At 34.9% G+C, this 21,578-nt stretch overlaps 1 protein-coding gene across 2 annotated transcripts in view; it reads left to right on the top strand.

Moving 5' to 3' along the window:
• CSMD3 (CUB and Sushi multiple domains 3) overlaps nucleotides 1-21,578 on the top strand; it is a 1,186,187-nt gene that overhangs the window by 723,675 nt on the left and 440,934 nt on the right. For both annotated transcript variants that reach the window (XM_082364543.1, XM_082364544.1), the window contains 3 exons: nucleotides 10,299-10,481; nucleotides 12,278-12,604; nucleotides 16,269-16,463. In XM_082364543.1, the coding sequence (XP_082220669.1) occupies nucleotides 10,299-10,481; nucleotides 12,278-12,604; nucleotides 16,269-16,463 (705 nt within the window). The remainder of the gene's footprint in view (nucleotides 1-10,298; nucleotides 10,482-12,277; nucleotides 12,605-16,268; nucleotides 16,464-21,578) is intronic.

Below are 21,578 nucleotides of genomic sequence, written 5' to 3' on the forward strand. Positions count from 1 at the left end.
CCTTGGTTAGCCTCTCAGAACCTCATTTTTTCACCTATAGAATAAATAGTGCCTTGCTCTCAGTGTTGCAATAAGAGATACATGAGTAAACAGAGTTACAGTATTTAGCAAACCTCCTGTCAAATAATAATCTCTCAATAATGGCAGCTAATAATCTTATCGTTCTGAGACCTTTAGATAGCCTAGTCCCTTACCTTGTTTACTAATTGTTTGCCAGTTTTAAGTCACTTGTCTTAGCTTTGGTTCCCTAGGAAACAAAGGCTGAGGAGAAGCTTATGGACTAATGAGGAGTGCAATTCCAAAATAGCAAGGAGTAAATTAGAAAATCAACATTGATATAGCACTACCAAAAAATTCACAGACCTCATTCAAATTTCACTACCCCAAAATGTCTCTTTTTCCTTTCTTGTCAGGATTCAACCCATGAAACTTCAGTGCATTTACTTGTTGTGTCTCTTTCATTTCCTTCGATCTGAATGAGTTCCTCATTTTTCCCCTGTCTGTCATGACCTTGATAGCTTTAAAGAATACAGGCCTTTCATTCTGGAATATGTCCCTTAATCTGGGTCCATCCAATCTTTCTTCATATCCAGACTTCAGCTATGCATTCTTTTTTTTTTTAATATTTATCTGTTTATCTGGCTGCATCAGGGTCTTAGTTGCGGCATGCGGGATCCTCCCATGCGGCGCAAAGGCCTCTCTTTAGTTGTGGCACGTGGGCTTAGTTGCCTCACAGCATGTGGGATCTTAGTTCCCTGACCAGGGATCGAACCCACGTCCCCTGCATTGGAAGACAGATTCTTTACCACAGGACCACCTGGGAAGTCCCCTCAGCCATGCATTCTTGACAGAAATGATGCTCCTTATTTTAGTGCATTGCATCAGGAGGCAATGTCAGTATAATCCACACTGGTTATGTGATCCTTGATCACCTAGTAAAATTAGTGCCTTCTGGGTTTTTCCATGGTAACATGACCAGTTTCACCTTTTGGATTCTCTTCACCAGAATCCAAAATCTCTGTGATGGCTGTCAAATGTTGATTTTTTACTTTTAATAATTCCACATTTTTTAACTGTCATTCTACATGGAGACAGAGTGTTCTCTACTCTTCCATTTATTTACCCATTTATTTATATCAGATGGATTTATGCATTTGAATTTTATTCAATTAGTTGTAATCCATCATTATCGTTGTTTTGATGATTAAGCTGCCCTAGAATGGCTAGTGTAGTTCCTTCAAGCTGGCCTCTATGTCTTTTCGATGTGTCCCCATCATTCTTTAAGCACTTTTCTTGACAGAACAAGGTGTTCCAGTTTTGTCTTGTACTTTTCTTTGACCAACCCTGGAAGCAGACTTCCTGGTTCCCTTTAGTGAAGAATGGTATTTGGACACCAAGATGTGGGCACTCATGTACTTGTTGCTATGAGTACTTATTGCTTTTAGGACTCAGTGGATGGGGCTAGAAAATACATGTGCATTATGTGTGACATAATACACACAGTCATCTCTATCTATGTATATCTATATTTTAAACATTAATTAACACCAATTTCTCCAATTTTAGTTCAACCCCTCAGAATTTTGTAGCCTTCTCTTTTTCCACATCCCCTTTTTGATAGTGAGAAGTCTAGTTACCCTTATCCTCAATACATTTATGACTTGCACAGTCCCATAATATATACTTAATCTTACAACCTTACTGGCTGCTTCCTTGGCCTTGTTTCTACTTGTTTGGCCTCCAGCCACACTGTCACTTACTTGACCTCACTACCTCCTCAACTCCTGATACCACCATCACTGCCTCTGCTATAGGCTGAATATTTGGTCCCCCTAAAATTCACACTTTGAAACCTAATCCCCAATGTGATAACATTTGGAGGTAGGGCCTTTGGGAGGTGACTAAGTGATGAGAGTGGAGCCTGATAAATGGAATTAGTACCCCAGGAGCTCCCTTGCCCCTTGTCTACCATGTGAGAACACAGCAAAAAGACATATGTCTGTGAACCAGGAAATTGGCCCTCTCCAGATAGCAAATCTGCTGACACCTTAACGTTGGACTTCCCAGCTTTCAGAACTGTGAAAAACAAATTTCCGTTGTTTACAAAGCACTCAGTCTATGGTATTCTCTTATAGTATCTTAAATGGACTCAGACAGCCTCCTAACCCCAACCAAGCCACCCCACCTAAAGAAAGAGAAGGGAAAAGACTTTGTATCTTTTCTGATACTGCTCTTCTCCTTCCACCTGGGATACCTTTCCTTCCTTACTCTTCCCCAGTTCACACAGTGAAATAACTCTAAGATAGTTCAAGGGTCACCTCTTCTGTGAAACCTTTACCAATTTGCCAACCTCCGATTCAAGGGGACTTTGCTGTACCTCCTTTGTGCCCTCATTTAAGGCATAGGCTACATCTTATTTGTCTTTATATCCCTAGTGCCTAGTATTATTTTTGAAACATATTAGAAACTAAATAAATGTTTCATAAATGGGTAATTAATGAATGGAAATTTCTTTGCAATAATTTGGTGATTAAGACTTTAGATTCAGACAAACCCTAAACTCTGCTATTCATAAGTTTTGTGAAATTGGGCAAGTTAACGCCCTGTCTGTTTTGGCTGTTATAACAAAAATACTATAGACTGGGTGGCTTATAAACAACAAACATTACAGTCTGGAAACTAGGAAGTCCATGATCAAGGTGCTGGCAGATTCAGTGTTTGGTGAGAGCCTATTTCCTGGTTCACAGATGGCTGTCCTCTCCCTATGTCCTCACATGGCAGGATAGGCAAGGAGCCTTTTGAAGTCCTCTTTTATAAGGGCAGAGATGCCATTCATGAGGGCTCCACTCTCATGACCTAATCACTTCCCAAAGACTCTACCTCCAAATATCATCACATCAGGGATTATGTTTCACCATATGAATTTTGAGGGGACACAAATATTCAGTCTATAGCATTAATTAACTTTTCTGACCTTTATTTTTCTCGTCAGTAAATAGAGATGACAATAGTTCCATCATATGGTTGTTATGAGGATTAAGTTATGTAACAAATGTGTTTAAAAAAATGTTTTCACAATGTCAATACAATTTCAATGTTCAATAAATGATAGCAGCTATTATTAATAATTGATTTTTGTACAAAACTCTATTATAACACTGATATGTTGCATATGAATTATTTGTTCAGATATTAGTCTTGCCTCCTGGATAGAAAAAAATTTCAAAGGCAAGTGATATACAGTAGGTATGTGTTTATTTTCCTTACTGCCTATTGTCTTTCAGTCTAAGAGAGTATTGCAGCTTCAAAATTACACCTTCATTTGAAAATATATTCTTGATTTAAAGAATTTTGCATTAAAGTAGCAAAGAAGAAAATAAGGTTTCAAAATAGTAGAGTAAGCACTTATTCTCAATGCTAACCCAAAGATGATAGAAAACATATCAAAAAATATACACTGATGCTTAAGAATAGGAAGAGAACATTTCAGTTATTATAAGGCCATAGGTGATCTCTGAGATAAATAAATATAAATAAGCATATACATATATATATACACACACACATATGGACTATAGAGGTAAGCTGAGAATTTCATAAACCAATGCCTCCATTGGCTGCTGTTGCTGTAGCTTCTGCCTAGGAAGCCATTGTTCATCAGGGCCAGAAGCCACCATGGAAGAGGCCACTGGCAATCCTGAGAAACTGTAGTAATTGCTACAGAGGAAAATATTTCAGCTACAGAGCCAAATGTCCAGACATGGAATCGGAGTCGAATGCAATTATCAAGAGGGCTCTTCATCCCAACTCGGGATGAAGACCATAAAAGTGGACTGTACCACAGATCAACAGAGGAGATAATTTATACCTAGAAGTATGACATGATTCTGACATTAGAAGAAATAAGCCTGAAGTTTACAGAAGCAAGCAAATAAAAACATTTATTTGACAGCTTGTTCAAAACCAGCTGTTTTGTTCTTCCCCCAAATAAATCCTTCCTGCACTTTTCATCATAAGCTTGACAACCATTATGATTCACCAAATATATTTTCAAAAATGCTGCTTCAGAAGAAACTTTAGTCTGCTGCTCTTGAAGCACACTTCTGCTTGTACCCAAGGAAACAGTAAAAAGAAAAAAAAATTAAATAATTATACTAGATATCCTCACAAAAATAAAGGGGGAAATTGTATACATGAAAAGATAATAGGTTATGAAACAATAAAAAGTAATAAATCATTAAATATTCAAGAAATGATAACATAATTTTTCAGTATATAGATTGAATTGGAATTAGATAAAAGTACACAGTGAATTAATAAATTTGAATTTATAATGTATAAACATATTTTACATATATAATACTTCTAGAATGCAGAATAGAGAATTTTAAAAATGAAAATTTGAAAGATCGAGCAACATGAAGGCTAAATCTGAAAGTTCTGATGTTTAATGTGAAAGAGTTCCAGAGAGATGAGTGTGTATATGAAATAATATTTTAAAAGAAATAATGGTAACAATTTCTTAGAACTGAAAAAAAAAAAGTTACAAGTTATTTGACAGCAGAAATCTATCAAGTACCAAGTTAAAAAAAAAAATTTAAGAACCGATACCTAGGTAGATGATAGTGACATTTAAAAACAGCAAGTCTAAAAAAGAATCCTAACAACTATGGGAAGGGAAGAGAGGAAGCAGGGAACGGATTAATTACAAAGAGAATTAAAATCAGTTTGTTATATTTTTTTATCAGTAATACTGGATGGATAAAAGACCAGGGAAAAATATCATCAAAATGCTGTGGGAAAATAATTCTGAATTAAAATTCTATACCTTACCGATTATCACTCAATATTGAGGGCAAAAGAGAGACATTTTCAGTTGAAGAATAACCTAGTCTTTCAATAACAGAAACAATTTCAGTGAGGTATAAGAGTGATAAAATTTTCTGAGCCTAACAACAATGTCATCCCACCATAACCTAGCACTTTAGCCCTGCTATTCCCTGCTCATCATCCCACCCCCCATCAGAGCATCCATCACCTTCTAAAATAACACTTATTTATTACTATTTGTGAACTTCCAATGAAATATACACCACCGAAGAGCAGGAATTATTGTCTGTTTATTCATTGATTTAGTCCACATAGTACCTAGAAGAGAATCTGGCACATCATGGGTTCTCAACTAAATATTTGCTGAATAAATTGAACGACACAATGCGGTTTGAACTATGTAAGTGAGCTTGATTCAGCTACCAGGAAATGTGGCACAATTCATACTCTGTTTGGAACTTTAACACAGTTCTTTTTATTTTTTTGAATTTTTGAATTTTATTTTATTTATTTTTTTATACGGCGGGTTCTTATTAGTTATCTATTTTATACATATTAGTGTATATATGTCAATGCCAATCTCCCAATTCATAACACCACCCCCGCCAATTTCCCCCTTTGTTGTCCATATGTTTGTTCTCTACATCTGTGTCTCAATTTCTGCCCTGCAAACTGGTTCATCTGTACCATTTTTCTGGGTTCCACATATATGCGTCAATATACTATATTTGTTTTTCTCTTTCTGACTTACGTCACTCTGTATGACAGTCTCTAGATTCATCCACGTCTCTACAAATGACACAACTTCGTTCCTTTTTATGGCTGAGTGATATTCCATTGTATATATGTACCACTTCTTCTTTATCCATTCGTCTGTCTATGGGCATTTAGGTTGCTTCCATGACCTGGCTATTGTAAAGAGTGCTGCAGTGAACATTGGGGTGCATGTGTCTTTTTGAATTATGGTTTTCTCTGGGTATATGCCCAGGAGTGGGATTGCTGGGTCATATGGTAATTCTGTTTTTAGTTTTTTTTAAGGAACCTCCATACTGTTCTCCATAGTGGCTGTATCAATTTACATTCGCACCAACAGTGCAAGAAGGTTCCCTTTTCTCCACACCCTCTCCAGCATTTGTTGTTTGCAGATTTGCTTATGATGCCCATTCTAACTGGTATGAGGTGATACCTCATTGTAGTTTTGATTTGCATTTCTCTAATAATTAGTGATGTTGAGCAGCTTTTCATGTGCCTCTTGGACACCTGCAGATCTTCTTTGGAGAAATGTCTGTTTAGGTCTTCTGCCCATTTTTGGATTGGGTTGTTTGTTTTTTTAATATTGAGCTGCATGAGCTGTTTATATGTTTTGGAGATTAATCCTTTGTCCATTGATGCGTTTGCAAATATTTTCTCCCATTCTGAGGGTTGTCTTTTCAGCTTGTTTGTAGTGTAGTGTCCTTTATAGCTGTTAACAGTTGCCTTATGTATTGAGGTGCTCCTATGTTGGGTGCCTATATATTTATAATTGTTACATCTTCTTCTTGGATTGATCCCTTGATCATCATGTAGTGTCCTTCCTTGTCTCTTGTAACATTCTTTATTTTAAAGTCTGTTTTGTCTGATATGAGTATTGCTACTCCAGCTTTCTTTTGATTTCCATTTTCATGGAATATCTTTTTCCATCCCCTCACTTTCACTCTGTATGTGTCCCAGGTCTGAAGTGGGTCTCTTGTAGACAGCATATATATGGGTCTTGTTTTTGCATCCATTCAGTGAGCCTCTGTCTTTTGGTTGGAGCATTTAATCCATTCACATTTAAGGTAATTATCGGTATGTATGTTCCTGTGACCATTTTCTTAATTGTTTTGTTTTTTGGTTTGTTTTTGTAGGTCCTTTTCTTCTCTTGTGTTTCCCACTTAGAGAAGTTCCTTTAGCATTTGTTGTAGAGCTGGTTTGGTGGTGCTCAATTCTCTTAGCTTTTACTTGTCTGTAAAGCTTTTGATTTCTCCATCGAATCTGAGTGAGATCCTTGCCAGGTAGAGTAATCTCGGTTGTAGGTTCTTCCCTTTCATCACTTTAAATATGTCATGCCACTCCCTTGTGGCTTGTAGAGTTTCTGCTGAGACATCAGCTGTTAACCTTATGGGAGTTCCCTTGTATGTTATTTGTTGATTTTCCCTTGCAGCTTTCAATAATTTTTCTTTGTCTTTAATTTTTGCCTATTTGATTACTATGTGTCTCGGCGTGTTTCTCCTTAGGTTTATCCTGTATGGGACTCTCTGCGCTTCCTGGACTTGGGTGGCTATTTCCTTTCCCATGTTAGGGAAGTTTTCGACTATAATCTCTTCAAATATTTTCTCAGGTCCTTTCTCTCTCTCTTCTCCTTCTTGGACCCCTATAATGCAAATGTTGTTGCATTTAATGTTGTCCCAGAGGTCTCTTAGGCTGTCTTCATTTCTTTTCATTCTTTTTTCTTTATTCTGTTCTGCATCGGTGAATTCCACCATTCTGTCTTCCAGGTCACTTATCCGTTCTTCTGCCTCAGTTATTCTTTTATTGATTCCTTCTCGTGTATTTTTCATTTCATTTATTGTATTGTTCATCTCTGTTTGTTTGTTCTTTAATTCTTCTAGATCTTTGTTAAACATTTCTTGCATCTTCTCAATGTTTGCCTCCATTCTTTTTCCAAGGTCCTGGATCATCTTCACTATCATTATTCTGAATTCTTTTTCTTGAATGTTGCCTATCTCCACTTCATTTAGTTGTTTTCCTGGGGTTTTATCTTGTTCCTTCATCTGGTACATAGCCCTCTACCTTTTCATCTTGTCTATCTTTCTGTGAATGTGGTTTTTGTTCCACAGGCTGCAGGACTGTAGTTCTTCTTGCTTCTGCTGTCTGTCCTCTGGTGGATGAGGCTGTCTAAGAGGCTTGTGCAAGTTTCTAACACAGTTCTTTTAGAAATTGTCAGAGAGGGTAGACAAAATTAATTAAGGTCATATAATTTCAATTTGACAAATATAGCAAATTGAATTGAATATATTTTACTGATTTATCCTCTGTGAGGCTGGATATACTTATACTGAATACTAAAGCAATAACATTAGAAATCAGCAGCAAAATGATAGCCTAGACCCATACATTTAAAAACACCTTGAAATTATTTATGAGTTAAAGAGGAAATCAAAATGGAAATTATAGACTATTTAGAAGTGAACAAAAAAAGGTCTAAATATCAAAACAGTACTCTGAAGAAAATTTATAGACTAAAAAACATTTTTTTAAGGAAACAAGAAAGGCTGAAAATAAACTAATAAAAAAACAAACCCTAAGACTTCAGCTCAAGAAGGTGGAGAGGGCTTCCCTGGTGGTGCAGTGGTTGAGAATCTGCCTGCCAATGCAGGGGACACGGGTTCGAGCCCTGGTCTGGGAAGATCCCACATGCCGCAGAGCAGCTGGGCCCGTGAGCCACAATTGCTGAGCCTGCGCGTCTGGAGCATGTGCTCCGCAACGAGAGGCCGTGACGGTGAGAGGCCCGCGCACCGCGATGAAGAGTGGCCCCCGCTCGCCACAACTAGAGAAAGCCCTCGCACAGAAACGAAGACCCAACACAGCCAAAAATAAATAAATAAATAAATTAAAAAAAAAAAAAAAAAAAAGAAGGTGGAGAAAGAATAGCAAAATAATGCAAAAGAGAGTTGAAGGTGGAATCCAAAAAGATAAAAACGAAAGATGTTTAAATAAAAAAAACAATAGAATTGATTAGCAAAATGTGGTTCTTTGAGTAGACTAGTAAATTTGACAATGTTTTGTAAGTATGAGGCAAAGAAAACTGGAAGACTAATCACAAATAAATAGCACTGGGAGTGAGAAAGTTTATGACATCTTTGTAAAGCGATATTTAAAGATTTTGTAACACAATTCTATTACTACTAAACTACTAACTTGGAAACTTTGGAAAATTGCACTTCTCTAACATATATATAAGTTGCTAATATTGCCCCCCCCCAAAAAAATAACTTTAATAGTAAAATAACCTTAGAAGATATTGAAATGGTAGTCAGATACCTATCTCAAAATTATACCAGACTCAGTCAGCATTTTTGGCAAATTGTCACACTCAAGGATCCAATTTTCCTGTTATACAAACTAGTCTAAAAGACTAGTGAATGTTGGAAAATTGCTAACCTCTTCCCTTGGTGTTAAGTCTGGATAGGAACAGCACAAGAAAAATGATAGACCAGTGTCACTATGACACAGATAAAAACAAATATCAAATCAAATGCAGTGTATTAAAGAAATCATTATAACTATGTTTTCTGCTAAGGATACAAGGACATTCAAAAATATCTCCAAAATTATTGTTTCGTTAAAAAGCAGCAAGTTATAGAATATATTGACATTATAATACAAGTTACTATATATATATAAAGCAATACTACCTAGATTTTGTGAAGAGAATTTTTACATTTACAAAAATACAGATGTTTATATTACATAGTACATATATATGTGTATTATTATAAAAACATGTGTAAAGAACTGGAAAGCTACACAACAAATTGGTGCTAGTAGATTACAGAAGAACCAGGAATGTGTGATTGTTGGAGTGTCAAGAGAGACCGTAACTTTGTCAAAGTTTTATTTTTTAAATTTAAATTAAAATTTTTTTGCTGTTGTTTGAGGATGACTGTATTAATGTGAGTTCATGTAACTTAAAAACCAAAACAATTACCACAGTAATCTGCAACTGACATTCCTAGATTCACAAGGAAGATCCCAGATATTTGGAGTTTCCTTGAGCACATGTCAAAAGGGTGTTTTAATGTGCTCTTAAGAGATTTTTTTTTTTCAACCTCCTTCAATTTAATTCATCCACAAAACATTTGTTGAGGAACATATCTGGGTAATTTGGAATACAAAATTGATTCCTGACATAAGGAGCTTTTTGGGGAGTCTAACTGGGGAAGTAATTCCACCAACAGGTACTAGGGAGTGTTGCAGATCCTGTGTGGAGGGTATTCACTGATCATTTTGGGAGCACATAGGCAGAGAATATCACCTTGTGTCCTGGTTTCAATCTAAAGATTTCCTGTATCATGTACAGATTACAAAAATAAGAAAAGTTTTTGAGATTTGGGGAAAATACATATGTATATATATGTGTGTATGTATGTAGTACAAACAGAAAATCTGAATCTTGTTCGTAATTGTTCTGTTAGGAACAACCGCATTAGCTCCAACAACCTCAGTTTCCCTATCTACCAAATGAGAGAAATGCACTAATTTTTCCCTAAAGATCATTTCCTCAAATTATGTCCATAACAGTAGTAAGAGAAAATTAAGATTGGAGAACATTTTCATCTTTTGCTCTGAAATATCTTGGCTATAGAGAGTGTACATCTCTTAAATTTGCTGTATGGATATCATATGCCTGAAAGCCTTGAAATCTGACATATCATCTATTTTTACAGAAATTGAAAAAGAAAGTTGTGGTGATCCTGGTACACCCTTATATGGAATTAGAGAAGGTGATGGATTTTCTAATCGTGATGTTTTAAGGTTCGAATGCCAGTTTGGATTTGAATTAATTGGAGAGAAATCCATTGTTTGTCAAGAGAATAACCAGTGGTCTGCAAACATACCCATCTGCATCTGTGAGTACCAAATGCTTTGCTTCCAGATAGCATATGTTACCCTGTCCTTGCATATAATTGCTTTTGTAATTAATTGCAAAGAACTGGAACTGTGTAATTATTTTTGAACGAGTAGCACTTTTCAACATTATCTTTAACAAGTGTGCTTATGCCAAATTATAAATTTCATTGCAGATTTAAATAAAGTTAGCACAGTTCACTTGGTAATGGCAAAGTATAGTCTACATATGTCCTCATAACACTTTATTGGTGGAATTTTATACTCTATAGATAGAATACTTCTTATGGAAATTATACATCTGAGCTAATTCTATTAGGCTTATTTATTTTAACAAGATAGTATATGCTTATTTGCAATCAGAAACACTTAAAATATTTAAAGCTTATATTCTATGTATAATGCATTAACTTATTTTTGCTTGTAGATGCTCACACTAATGCCTGCTTAAGTGCCATTTATTTATATTGCACAGAATAAAATTCATTAATGTTTGTGATATACAATATGCTTGGATTAAAATAGTGTGTTTCTTCACATACTTTAAAGCGTTCCAATTTAGTTGCAACAAAAATATAATTTGTTTTATCTGTTGATGCACTTTTAGGTTAAATTAAATACTATATTCATTACCAACAAATACAGCTTACCAGGTGTGAATGCAATGTTGAAAATTTTGCATTTAGTTTTGATTACAAATGATAACATATAAGCTCATAATCATGAAAGTAAAAAATAATTTTCTTGTTTTAAAATATGACTTTTCATCTGTATCCAACTTATAATGATCATGCTTTTCATTTGTGAAATCCTTTATTCCCTACAAAGGCATTAGCACAAACTTTACTTCAATATATAACTGGTTTTTAAAATATTTAGCAGTTTTCAAGACCTGCATTTTATCTGAATTTTAATTTGTGCTGCAAAACACACATATTCCTTTATTGAAAATGTTGATTATTTAATATTTTAAAAATATTTAACATTTTTAAACACGTACTGAGAACTTTTAAAGTGAGTGGAGGCCAAACGTTTTCTAATATATATATATTACCTTTTTTTCCTCTGTGTAATAGATCTTTTTTTTTAATCCTTCCTCTACTTTCTAAATGTTCTGTGTGAACCTTTAAATCATATTTTTTAAAAGCTAAAAAAATAAATCTGAGGGGAAATAAAGACTAACCTTAGTATGGTATGGGAGTTCTTATTTAGTTCTTTTTCCAGCGTTAGCCCCTAGTGGCAGCTATCATAAGTGTTAATTCATCTCCTTATCTGTGTTATAAGCTATCAGAGCATCCCATGACCATGGTAGAAGTGAAGTTCACCTAGTTACTGCCCTCACTCCAAGTTTTCTCCAGGTTGTATTATCCCAGTTATGTTAATACCTACATAATATTTGTGTGTGTTTGTTTTCAGTCATTTCGTGAGCATTATTGTTTTCTTTGGAAATGTCTATATACTTCTCCAATATTTTTTTAAGCACAGAAACTAAAACTTTGCACTGCACTCTTACATGGACGTGATAAATGTCAAAATAAATTGCTGTTATTACTCCAATTATATTTTTGTGCATATTTAAGCATACAGTAATTCAAAGTACTAGTAGCCTTCCTTAATGATGTGCAAACAATAACATGTTTTTTTCTGTTTTATAAGATAGATTATATTGTTTAATATTATTTTTTTCAAACTGCTAATTGATTATTATAATTGTTGGCTATGGCAAAATGAGGTAATTTGAATTATTTGAGATAATAAATTTGAAAATTTATTGTTTATAATCTTCCTATTTTAACAGTTCCTTGCCTCTCTAACTTTACTGCACCAATGGGAACAGTCCTTTCTCCTGATTATCCAGAAGGGTATGGAAATAATTTAAATTGCATCTGGACAATAATCTCTGATCCGGGGAGTCGGATACACCTTTCTTTCAATGACTTTGATCTGGAATCCCAGTTTGACTTCCTTGCTGTTAAAGATGGAGACTCTCCAGACTCCCCAATTCTTGGAACCTTTACTGGGGCTGAGGTGCCTTCTCATCTTACTAGTAATAGTCATATACTACGATTGGAATTTCAAGCTGACCACTCAATGTCAGGACGTGGCTTTAACATCACTTATAACAGTAAGTTTAATTTTTCCATATAACATATTTCTACACATTAGAGCTAGAAAGGAATCATACAAAACAGCTCTCTTGTTCCACAGATAGGAAACTTGAATAAGTCATATACATAATTTGTATCAGGGACAGTCTTTTAGCCCTTGATTTCTAACCATATTTTTACTGCTTACTGTGTCATTTCTCTTTGTGAGAGGCCTGATATTAAGGAGATATATTTCAAATATAATTATTATATCAACCAATGTATTAGCTTATTCTATTAAATCTTATAAGCATAATCTCAAACCTACTGTACATAACATATTTTGCTCTGTTATTGGTATGCAAACATAAAAGGGGGATAGATCCTTCCTTCAAGATATTCATAAACCAGTAGAGGATTTTAAACAAATAATGACAACACAGAGTTATAATTCCAAAGACAAAATTATCAAAGTATCACAGAGAAGGAAATCACTAATTCTGGGACAGTAGGTTACTGAGCTGACTTAGCAAAGATGCTACGGGGGGAAAATACCTTAGTGATTAAGAATATCAGCTCTAAGGTCAAACTGTGCAAATTCAAATCTTGACTTTGCTACACTTTTAGGTTTAATAACAGAGCCTCAGTATTCTCATCCATAAAGTCATACTGGGTTTTTGTAAGGAGCTGTCGATGAAAAAAATAATCAGTGGTCAATCTAAGAAAGAAATGAACATTTTTTTCCAAGCCAACCTGTGGATTATAACCTGGGAGACAATCTTTCAGAAAGCTCTGAGGACTGTTCCACCTGTTAGAGGTCAAAGCACAGTTATGTAAGTTTTTGAGACAAAGGGTTATAGTCAAATGACCTATTAACAGTTTACACAATCCAGATCTGCACGTCCAAAGCAAGTAGTGGGTCATCGTGATCCCTTATGAGATTAAGAAGGAATGTTATCTACTAAGGAGGTCTGGTTAATGCAGATGAACAATACACACTAAAGAGGAAGGAAGAAGCCCAAGAGGGCAGAGAAAAAATTTATGTTTAAATTTTCATCTTGCCATAAAATATGAATTTTATTTAATCAGAGCAAATAGGGTGATGCATGTAAATAATTCAGCATATATACCTAATAAATACTCAATAAACATTAACAGTTGTTGTTTAGGTGTCTTCTGAAGTATTCCCTTGTCAATTCTTATTCTATTATTGTATTTATTACATTGCTTTAGGTTTAAGAATTCTTCGAGGTTATTTAGCTATTGTCTATCACCCATATTTTTTGTATTTCAAAAGGATGAATATTATTTTTCTGAAAATAACATGTAAATATAGCAAAAAGATGAATCACATAAATGAGAAAATACCTTAGTAAGTTAACAAACTTACATACTAATGCTTCCGTGTGCACATGTTTTACCTGAAGCTGTAAAATGCTAGTGATTTTTATTGTTTTCTTCAAAGCTACCACACTCTGTCAGATTCTGACCAACTTGATGAGTTATTTAAGTGTCACATTATAATAGGATTTAATTTCCTGCTCTTTAAAAAAGCACTGCACCCCCCTCACCCTCACCCTTGCCCCAGACTGTTCAGTGCTGAGCTTTGTCAGTTAATAACAAAATGCAGTTATTGTCTTTTCAAAGTGACACTCTTAGTGAATATTGTCACTAATAAGTTGTCAACATGTAATTGCACATCATTAAAGTTGAATTAGCTGTGACATGTGTCAGAGAGACATGCTGTATAAAATGGTTGCTTTATCTGTAAGTCCCTTTTAAAATATTTCATATATATGTATAAATATAGACACATATACATTGGTCTATTTACAGTTTTTATGTTGTCTTAAACGCATATATATATATATATATATATATTTTTTTTTTTTTTTTTTTTTTTTTCTTTTCTTGCCTCACAGCTTGCGGGATCTTAGTTCTGCAACCAGGGATTGAACCCCAGACTCCACCAAGTCCTAACCACTGGACCACCAGGGAATTCCCTTAAATGCATAATATTTTTAACTTTAATATTTATGGTATCTTGAAGGTATTATAGAAATATGCCTCTTGTTCCTTGTTCTGTTTCTCTAGTAAATAATTTAAACCATTGTATTCAAATTCTTATATTCAGTGCTCCCTACTGAATGTTTTTTTCTGAAAAATTATCCAGCAGGCATTATATATAGGAGCAACCAGGCTTAATCGATATTGAGCTTTTTAAAAGCACAACAGAAAACAATAATTAGAAATAAGTGTACCTACAAAATCGATTTTATATATTTTAGAATTTACCTTAATATTATTTTATACTGTTTCACTTAAAAATGAGGAGACTGAATAATACAATTATATAATTTATGAACAATATCACAGTGATGATTTAGTGAAAAAATTTAAAATAACTGCATGTACCCATGCAGTATGTATATAATATTAAATTGTAAATACCCCTTAAAATATGTTTTACATATTTAGACTTTGCTACTTTAAATATTCTTCCATTTATATTATACTAATTTAAACATTTATAATGCAAATTTATAGGACTCATGCAATCTATAATCTATGAGAAATTTAAGTAAGCACATTGTCCTTACACTTCTGCTACTTGCTGGGATGGGGCTAAATATGCATCCTGGGAGATACAAGGTAAAATAAGATAGTGACCCTGAACTAAAGAACTCACATTCTCTTGAGAGACATGAGACAAATAATCCAAGATACAATATGCTGTGGAGAGGGACTTCCCTGGTGGTCCAGTGGGTAAGACCCTGTGCTCCCCATGCAGGGGGCCCGGGTTCGATCCCTGGTCGGGGGACTAGATCCCACATGCATGCTGCAACTAGGAGTCCACATGCTGCAACAAAGATCCCGTGACCAGGCGCAGCCAAAATAAATAAATAAATAAATAAATAAAAATGAATAAGTAAATAAATATTAAAAAATATATGTTGTGAAGAAAAAATTTAAAGCCCGACCAGGGAATCCATTTCAATACTGTCTCTATGATCTGAGGCAAGCTACTTAACTTTTTCTGAATCTCACATTACTCTTTAGAGTAAATGGCTATACTTTGCTCATCAGGCTATTCTAAATGTTAAGTGAGGTGATAGTATATCTAAAGCTCCTATCACAGTGCCTAGAACATGGTGTTTGCAAAAGAATCAGCTCTTTTCCCTTTTCCTAGATGGTAAAGAGTAAATGATATATGGAAAATTATAGAGAAATTGTAAGACTTTCATAACTAGATTGAAACATTTCACTTTAATACTCACTGTGAGATGATCTCTTCGTTCCAAACAACGAATCACAAGAAAAGTTTTCAAAGGGACATAGTCAACCTACTCTGTATCAACCTGCTCTGTATTCACATTAATTGGAATTCTGTCCAGCTTATACTGGATATTTTTGCTTAGATAAGGCAAATGATTTCAAGAAATAAGCAGAAACAATTCTATTTTGAAATTTTGTAATTGTAGAGTGTAGTTCACATTTTAAAACAACCACATCCATTACACACCAGAGAGAAACAGATATAGTCAGAGGAGAGCCTCTCTATTTTTTTTTTTTTTTTAAATAAAGGCTTTTCTAGAAATGAGCATAACCATTTTAATAATCATTTTTTCTCATCCCCAATACACAAGGGTCTGTCTCATACTGCTAGTTTGTGTGTTTTTCTCTTTTTTTGCTGTTCTCAAGCATTTGGACATAATGAGTGTCCTGATCCTGGAATACCAATCAATGCAAGGCGGTTTGGGGACAACTTTCAATTAGGAAGTTCGATTTCAGTTATTTGCGAAGAAGGATTTATTAAAACCCAGGGAACAGAAACAATTACGTGTATTCTTGTGGATGGAAAAGTGATGTGGAGTGGACCAATTCCAAGATGTGGAGGTAAGCACAATGGTCAGTGAAAAATACAATTCCATCATAACTGTGCACTAGAAACCGTAACAGGAAATTCATTGTTCTACCAGGACTCTTGTAATCTTAAAATATCATTTAGCATTATACTTTAGACATATAGTATGTAGTTAAATTATACTTTTAATATTTATTTTTTAATTTTTATTATTTTAATTTTTAGAAATCTTTTAGAAGCTCCCTTTAAAAGGAGCTCTTATTAAAAGATACACATTAATAAACAGTAGATATTGGTTGCATGCGTAGAGTACCTTTAATATATTTCATAGTTACAGCTGAGTACACTTTATAGTTTCCAGTCATATTTTTCTTGGTCTTTTAACTATTCATGGTATAAATTGAATTTATTTTTAAAAAAGCATTAACTATTATTAATCATAATAAATAAATTTATGCTAAAGCACCCATTATTTAAAATGTATAATTTTTGTAGGCATAGTTTACTAAACATTTTTTTTTTCAATTTTGATTTGCCCAATAAAATGCAGTCAAGAAAGTTCAGGACAAAATATATGTGTGTTTTATATATCTATATATACATACACAATGTTTGGAAGTACCTATATATCTTTGAATATACATAGTCGCATAAAGTCACAAATTATATTGGTAAGAAGGAAGGATGATCATCTTAAAGATAAAATATATCAAGTATATAGCGTTTCAATATAGAATCTATAAGAGTGTTGGGGGTGTTATTTAGAATTGTCACAGTGGGAAGTAACATTCTGAATTCTATTTTTCTCCTACTCTAAGGTTACATATACATTTTATTAAAAAATATATAAAAGGACTTTTACTAAGACAGATGAACTGGAGCCATTAAACACCCTTTAGTAGATCACCATGTAGTGATTAGGTGACAATTTTAAGTGGTTTCTTCTTTTTCTTGCTTTCCCAATTATTCTTGTTAGCTGTGCCCAAACTGACATTGGAACTTTGTTTTCTCAATTTCTAGCTGGTAAATTGAGAATATTTAATATATACTTTCCAAAACCTTTGTTTTCTCAATTTCTAGCTGGTAAATTGAGAATATTTAATATATAACAGACTTAATTGAATAATACAGCTATTACTTATAAATGTTGAGTTTCATTGAATTGAACATTTTCATAATATCTCATGATGAAGTAATCCAGACCATGCAATTAAGTTTTCCTCTTAGCCTCTTCAATTAGTATCTCCCTCCTCTTCTAATCACCTTCTCATTTGTAACATCAGGGGGCTGAACTAGATGACTTCACTGTTCTTTTCCAAACCTCAAATATTATGGGCTTAGTAGGGGTTCCCTTGACAATGGCTATGACTATGCTATTATGTTTAAAAAACATAATGGAGTTGCACAATACAGGACTAAAATAAAAAGAGAAAATTGAAAGTAGTGTTCAATTTTTTCCATCATACTTTGCCCTGCAGCTCATTCATTCTTTTAACCATAGTTCCTGACCTAGACTTGGGGAATCAGTCAGGAAAGCCTACATTAGTATTTGAAGGAAAAGTAGGAGATAAAAGTTTGTTTCAGGCAGAAGGCATAGCCCTGGTTCAATGTGACTGGAGTGAAAGATAGAGGGACAGGGTTTGATGAATACAGAGACCTCTGAAGAATGAAATGCTTTGTAAAGAGTGCTAAGCAGATTAAAAATTATCCTGTGGCAACAGGAAGCCACCTTAGTTTGCAAGTGACACGACCTGAGCCTCTCCCTCCCCTGCACTGGGAGTTGTTTACAGTTTCAGTAGACAGGCAGAGACTACCTCCAGATAATTGAATCTCGTTGGATTCTCGCTTGCCTAACTTGGGTGTTGGTTTAGGAGCTGCTTGGTGCCTAGCTGCGTGGGGTGGTAAAAATAATGAGGTTGACATCAACGAATCATTTGATGAATTGCTGCTTTATTTGAGAGAGCAATTTCAGTGAGATTTTTCACCATGAAAATGAATGGTGTTTAACTTTTAAAAATAAGTGAAACAAAATATTCAGAACTAAGTTGGCACAGGCCAGTAGGCCCTTCAGACATCCTAAAGAGAACTTTATAAAGTTCCCAAAGGAGAAGAATATTTTTTTCTTCATATGTGAGTGGATTTACATGCAGTTGGCTGGCTCACCTGCCAATTTCTGGATCCAACACGAGGTAGGAACATCACCAAGGATAAGGCTGGAGCCAGGGAAGGCAGAATGGTAGTGGGCTGGAAGCGATCGTACAGTGGCACTTGCCAGATTACCTGCCACATCCCAGGCTGTGTTTTGAGCCAGGTTCCACCCAATAAAGCAGACTGATTTCAGCTCCTGTATAACTAACTCTGGTGGGTTTCATTTCTAAGACTCTAATTAAGGTTTGTAAAGATTTCCTTTAGTTTTGCCTGAATTCTACTTAGGTACTAATAAGAAGAGCCTGAGACTAGCTGAGGAAAGCTTATGTTTTTCTTTTCCTAAGTTTTTTTTTTTTTCCTTCTTTTTTTTTTTAATCACACCACTTCCTCCCCCATTCCCCAAGCTGCCACATAGCCACTCCCACTTACACAAAGAATTATGTCTGGAAGCTCTCTCTGCCTATAGTCTTTGTTCTTTAGACCTTCCATATTTTGACAGAAAAGTTTTGCTTATTATTTATTATAGTTTTTCTTTGGGGGCTCTCTCACAGCTTCCAATATATGCTTAATATTTTAGCTAAAACTTTTTTATTATCATCATATTAAACACTTTGTATAGTGAAATATGTACATGTTTATGTATTCTGATTAATACAAATAACTTTCTACTTTTATTTTCTTCACACAAAAAACTCCAAAATCAAATGTATTGTTAAAAATTGCTAATGTGCATGGATTGCTGTGTGTTAAAATTAGAAAACAGAAAGAATTTGTTTTAATCAGAATTTATAGAGCAAAGGAAGTCACTATAAAATGTTTTGATAAGAAAACCCGGGGCTTCAACTCAATTAAAGATTGCCTTCTCCCCACAACTCCTCTCTGTAACAGCAGTGTAGAAGTTCAGGCATATTGGCAAATTAGTGATCCGCCCACATCAACCAGTCTTCAACCCTAATACTGTGGAAAATCTTTGAGAAAAGTGAAAAGAAACTTTTTGTCTGCCATAGGCCTTGAATAAGGATTCTTCAAACCAAAAGGGAGAAATGAAATCACATATGTTGCAGTTCTGTGATCCCATAGCTGAACTTAGATTTATTTCGGAAAGCTTAAATACAATTGTTAACAGAATTGGGTTATACATTTTATTCATTGACCTGAAGTTCAACACTGATACATTAGCTAAGGCTAGATTTAGGCTATCTTTGTGAAAATTTGAACCTTTTTCTTTAGAATGGGGTGATCGAATTTCCTCATGAGGAAGAAAGATTTGATGCTTTATAAAGTCTTGTGATCTTTCAGTTTTGCTAATTGAAAACAAAGTACATTAATTTTTATAATTAGCATTGAAACCATTCACTTTGAATTCCACAAACTGTCTGCCTAACTCAATTTAGTAACAATCAATGACTCTTTCACCCACACCTAGACAGTAGCCTGAGTATAACTGGCTCTATCTAGGGCCAGTCCCTGCATGGTGACTTCAAAGACACATCCTAAAACCATGAAGAATAGTGTGAATGGTTATCATAGGTCTCCTTTAATGGGCTGACACAGGGATTTTCATGATTTTCTACCTAGAAATCTTCCTAAAAACCTTCTTCCTCTTTCTCCACCAAAGCTTCCCACTCATAGCAACTGCATAAACACTCTCCTCTTCTGCTGTAGTCCCCTCACATTCATTTATTCTTCACACAGCCCAAGCTGTGAAGCTATTGGGCACCTTGTGAGCGTCCTCCGTAAATTCAGCCCTAGGGAAGTGCAATTTTCTTATAAGAATCTTTCCCCTTGGAATTCCTTCTTTCTTCACTCGTTTTCTTTCTTTTTATGTGATCAGAATTCCTTTCAGGGACCTCTGAGGGCATTGCCAGGCTCACCCACGTGTATCCTTCAAAGTAGCTTCTATCAGCCTTGGTTCTAAGAAATTTGGAATAAGGAGGGAAGGGGCAACCTTAAGTACATTTGGATTTATTTCTCCCTTCACCTGTGTGTGTGTGTGTGTGTGTGTGTGTGTGTGTGTGTGTGTGTGTGTGTGTGTATGTCCTGAAACACAGGTAAGATGGTGCTTTTACTCATTTTTCTCAAAGGACTAGTGGGCTACTAGATTTTCTTTACTGCACCAAGCAATGCAAACTAGAGTCAGCCCTTACCCACAAATCCTGGAATCTTTTTCTCACACAGTAAAATCCCATAGGATTTCTAGTCACTGGAATATCCCTTGTGACTAATACTGCTACATAGAAGGCAACATTTAAGGTATAATATTTGACCCACTCAGAGAGGTTTCCTTAGTGCTTTAGGAAACCAACTGGTCTCTGCCCGCCTATTTTCTTCCTGTCCAAGGGCCAGCTCCAAAGGACTGAGACATATCTGCCTTATTGTCCATACCTCAAGTGATCTGAGCATCATTATTTGGCCTTCTGTCTTCATTGTCTCTTTTTACCATTTATAGTTTAAAGTCTATTTTGTCTGAGGCCTTCTTTCTTAAGTACAGCCATCATTAACTTATTTTTCTCAGTTTTGATTCATTTTATCAGATGCACGAGACCCTTTGTAGTGGGGAACGAGTCTATGGTTATATGGTAAATTGGCTTTAAGTCTGCTCTGTCATGAACTTTTTACAAGTGCTCTTGGTCCTCCTATCTTTTGTTCGTACCTTTTCCTAGCTATCTTGTTTTTAAATATAGTTATGGGTTTACTGCATATCCAGAACATATTGTTCCCACACTTGCACTCAGCTCAAATTCATCTGGATACTTATATCCTCTAGTTTGGTGAAGCCAACTGCCATAAGATGGAGGTTTTGATGGATCTGAGTCCACTAATAGATTCAAATGCCCAATGTCATAACCTCAAATGCTTACAAGAGCAAGACGGTAACAGAAATAAATTACATGGGCTGAATAAAACAGGCTATCTCACAAGCAGTGAGCACTGTCATCTAGAGTTTTCTGTTTTAAAAAGCAGGACAATTGGACATAAATTATTTTCTGTCTCTGTTG

This window comes from Balaenoptera borealis (assembly GCF_965194805.1).
Source record: "Balaenoptera borealis genome assembly, chromosome: 17".
NCBI lineage: Eukaryota > Metazoa > Chordata > Mammalia > Artiodactyla > Balaenopteridae > Balaenoptera > Balaenoptera borealis.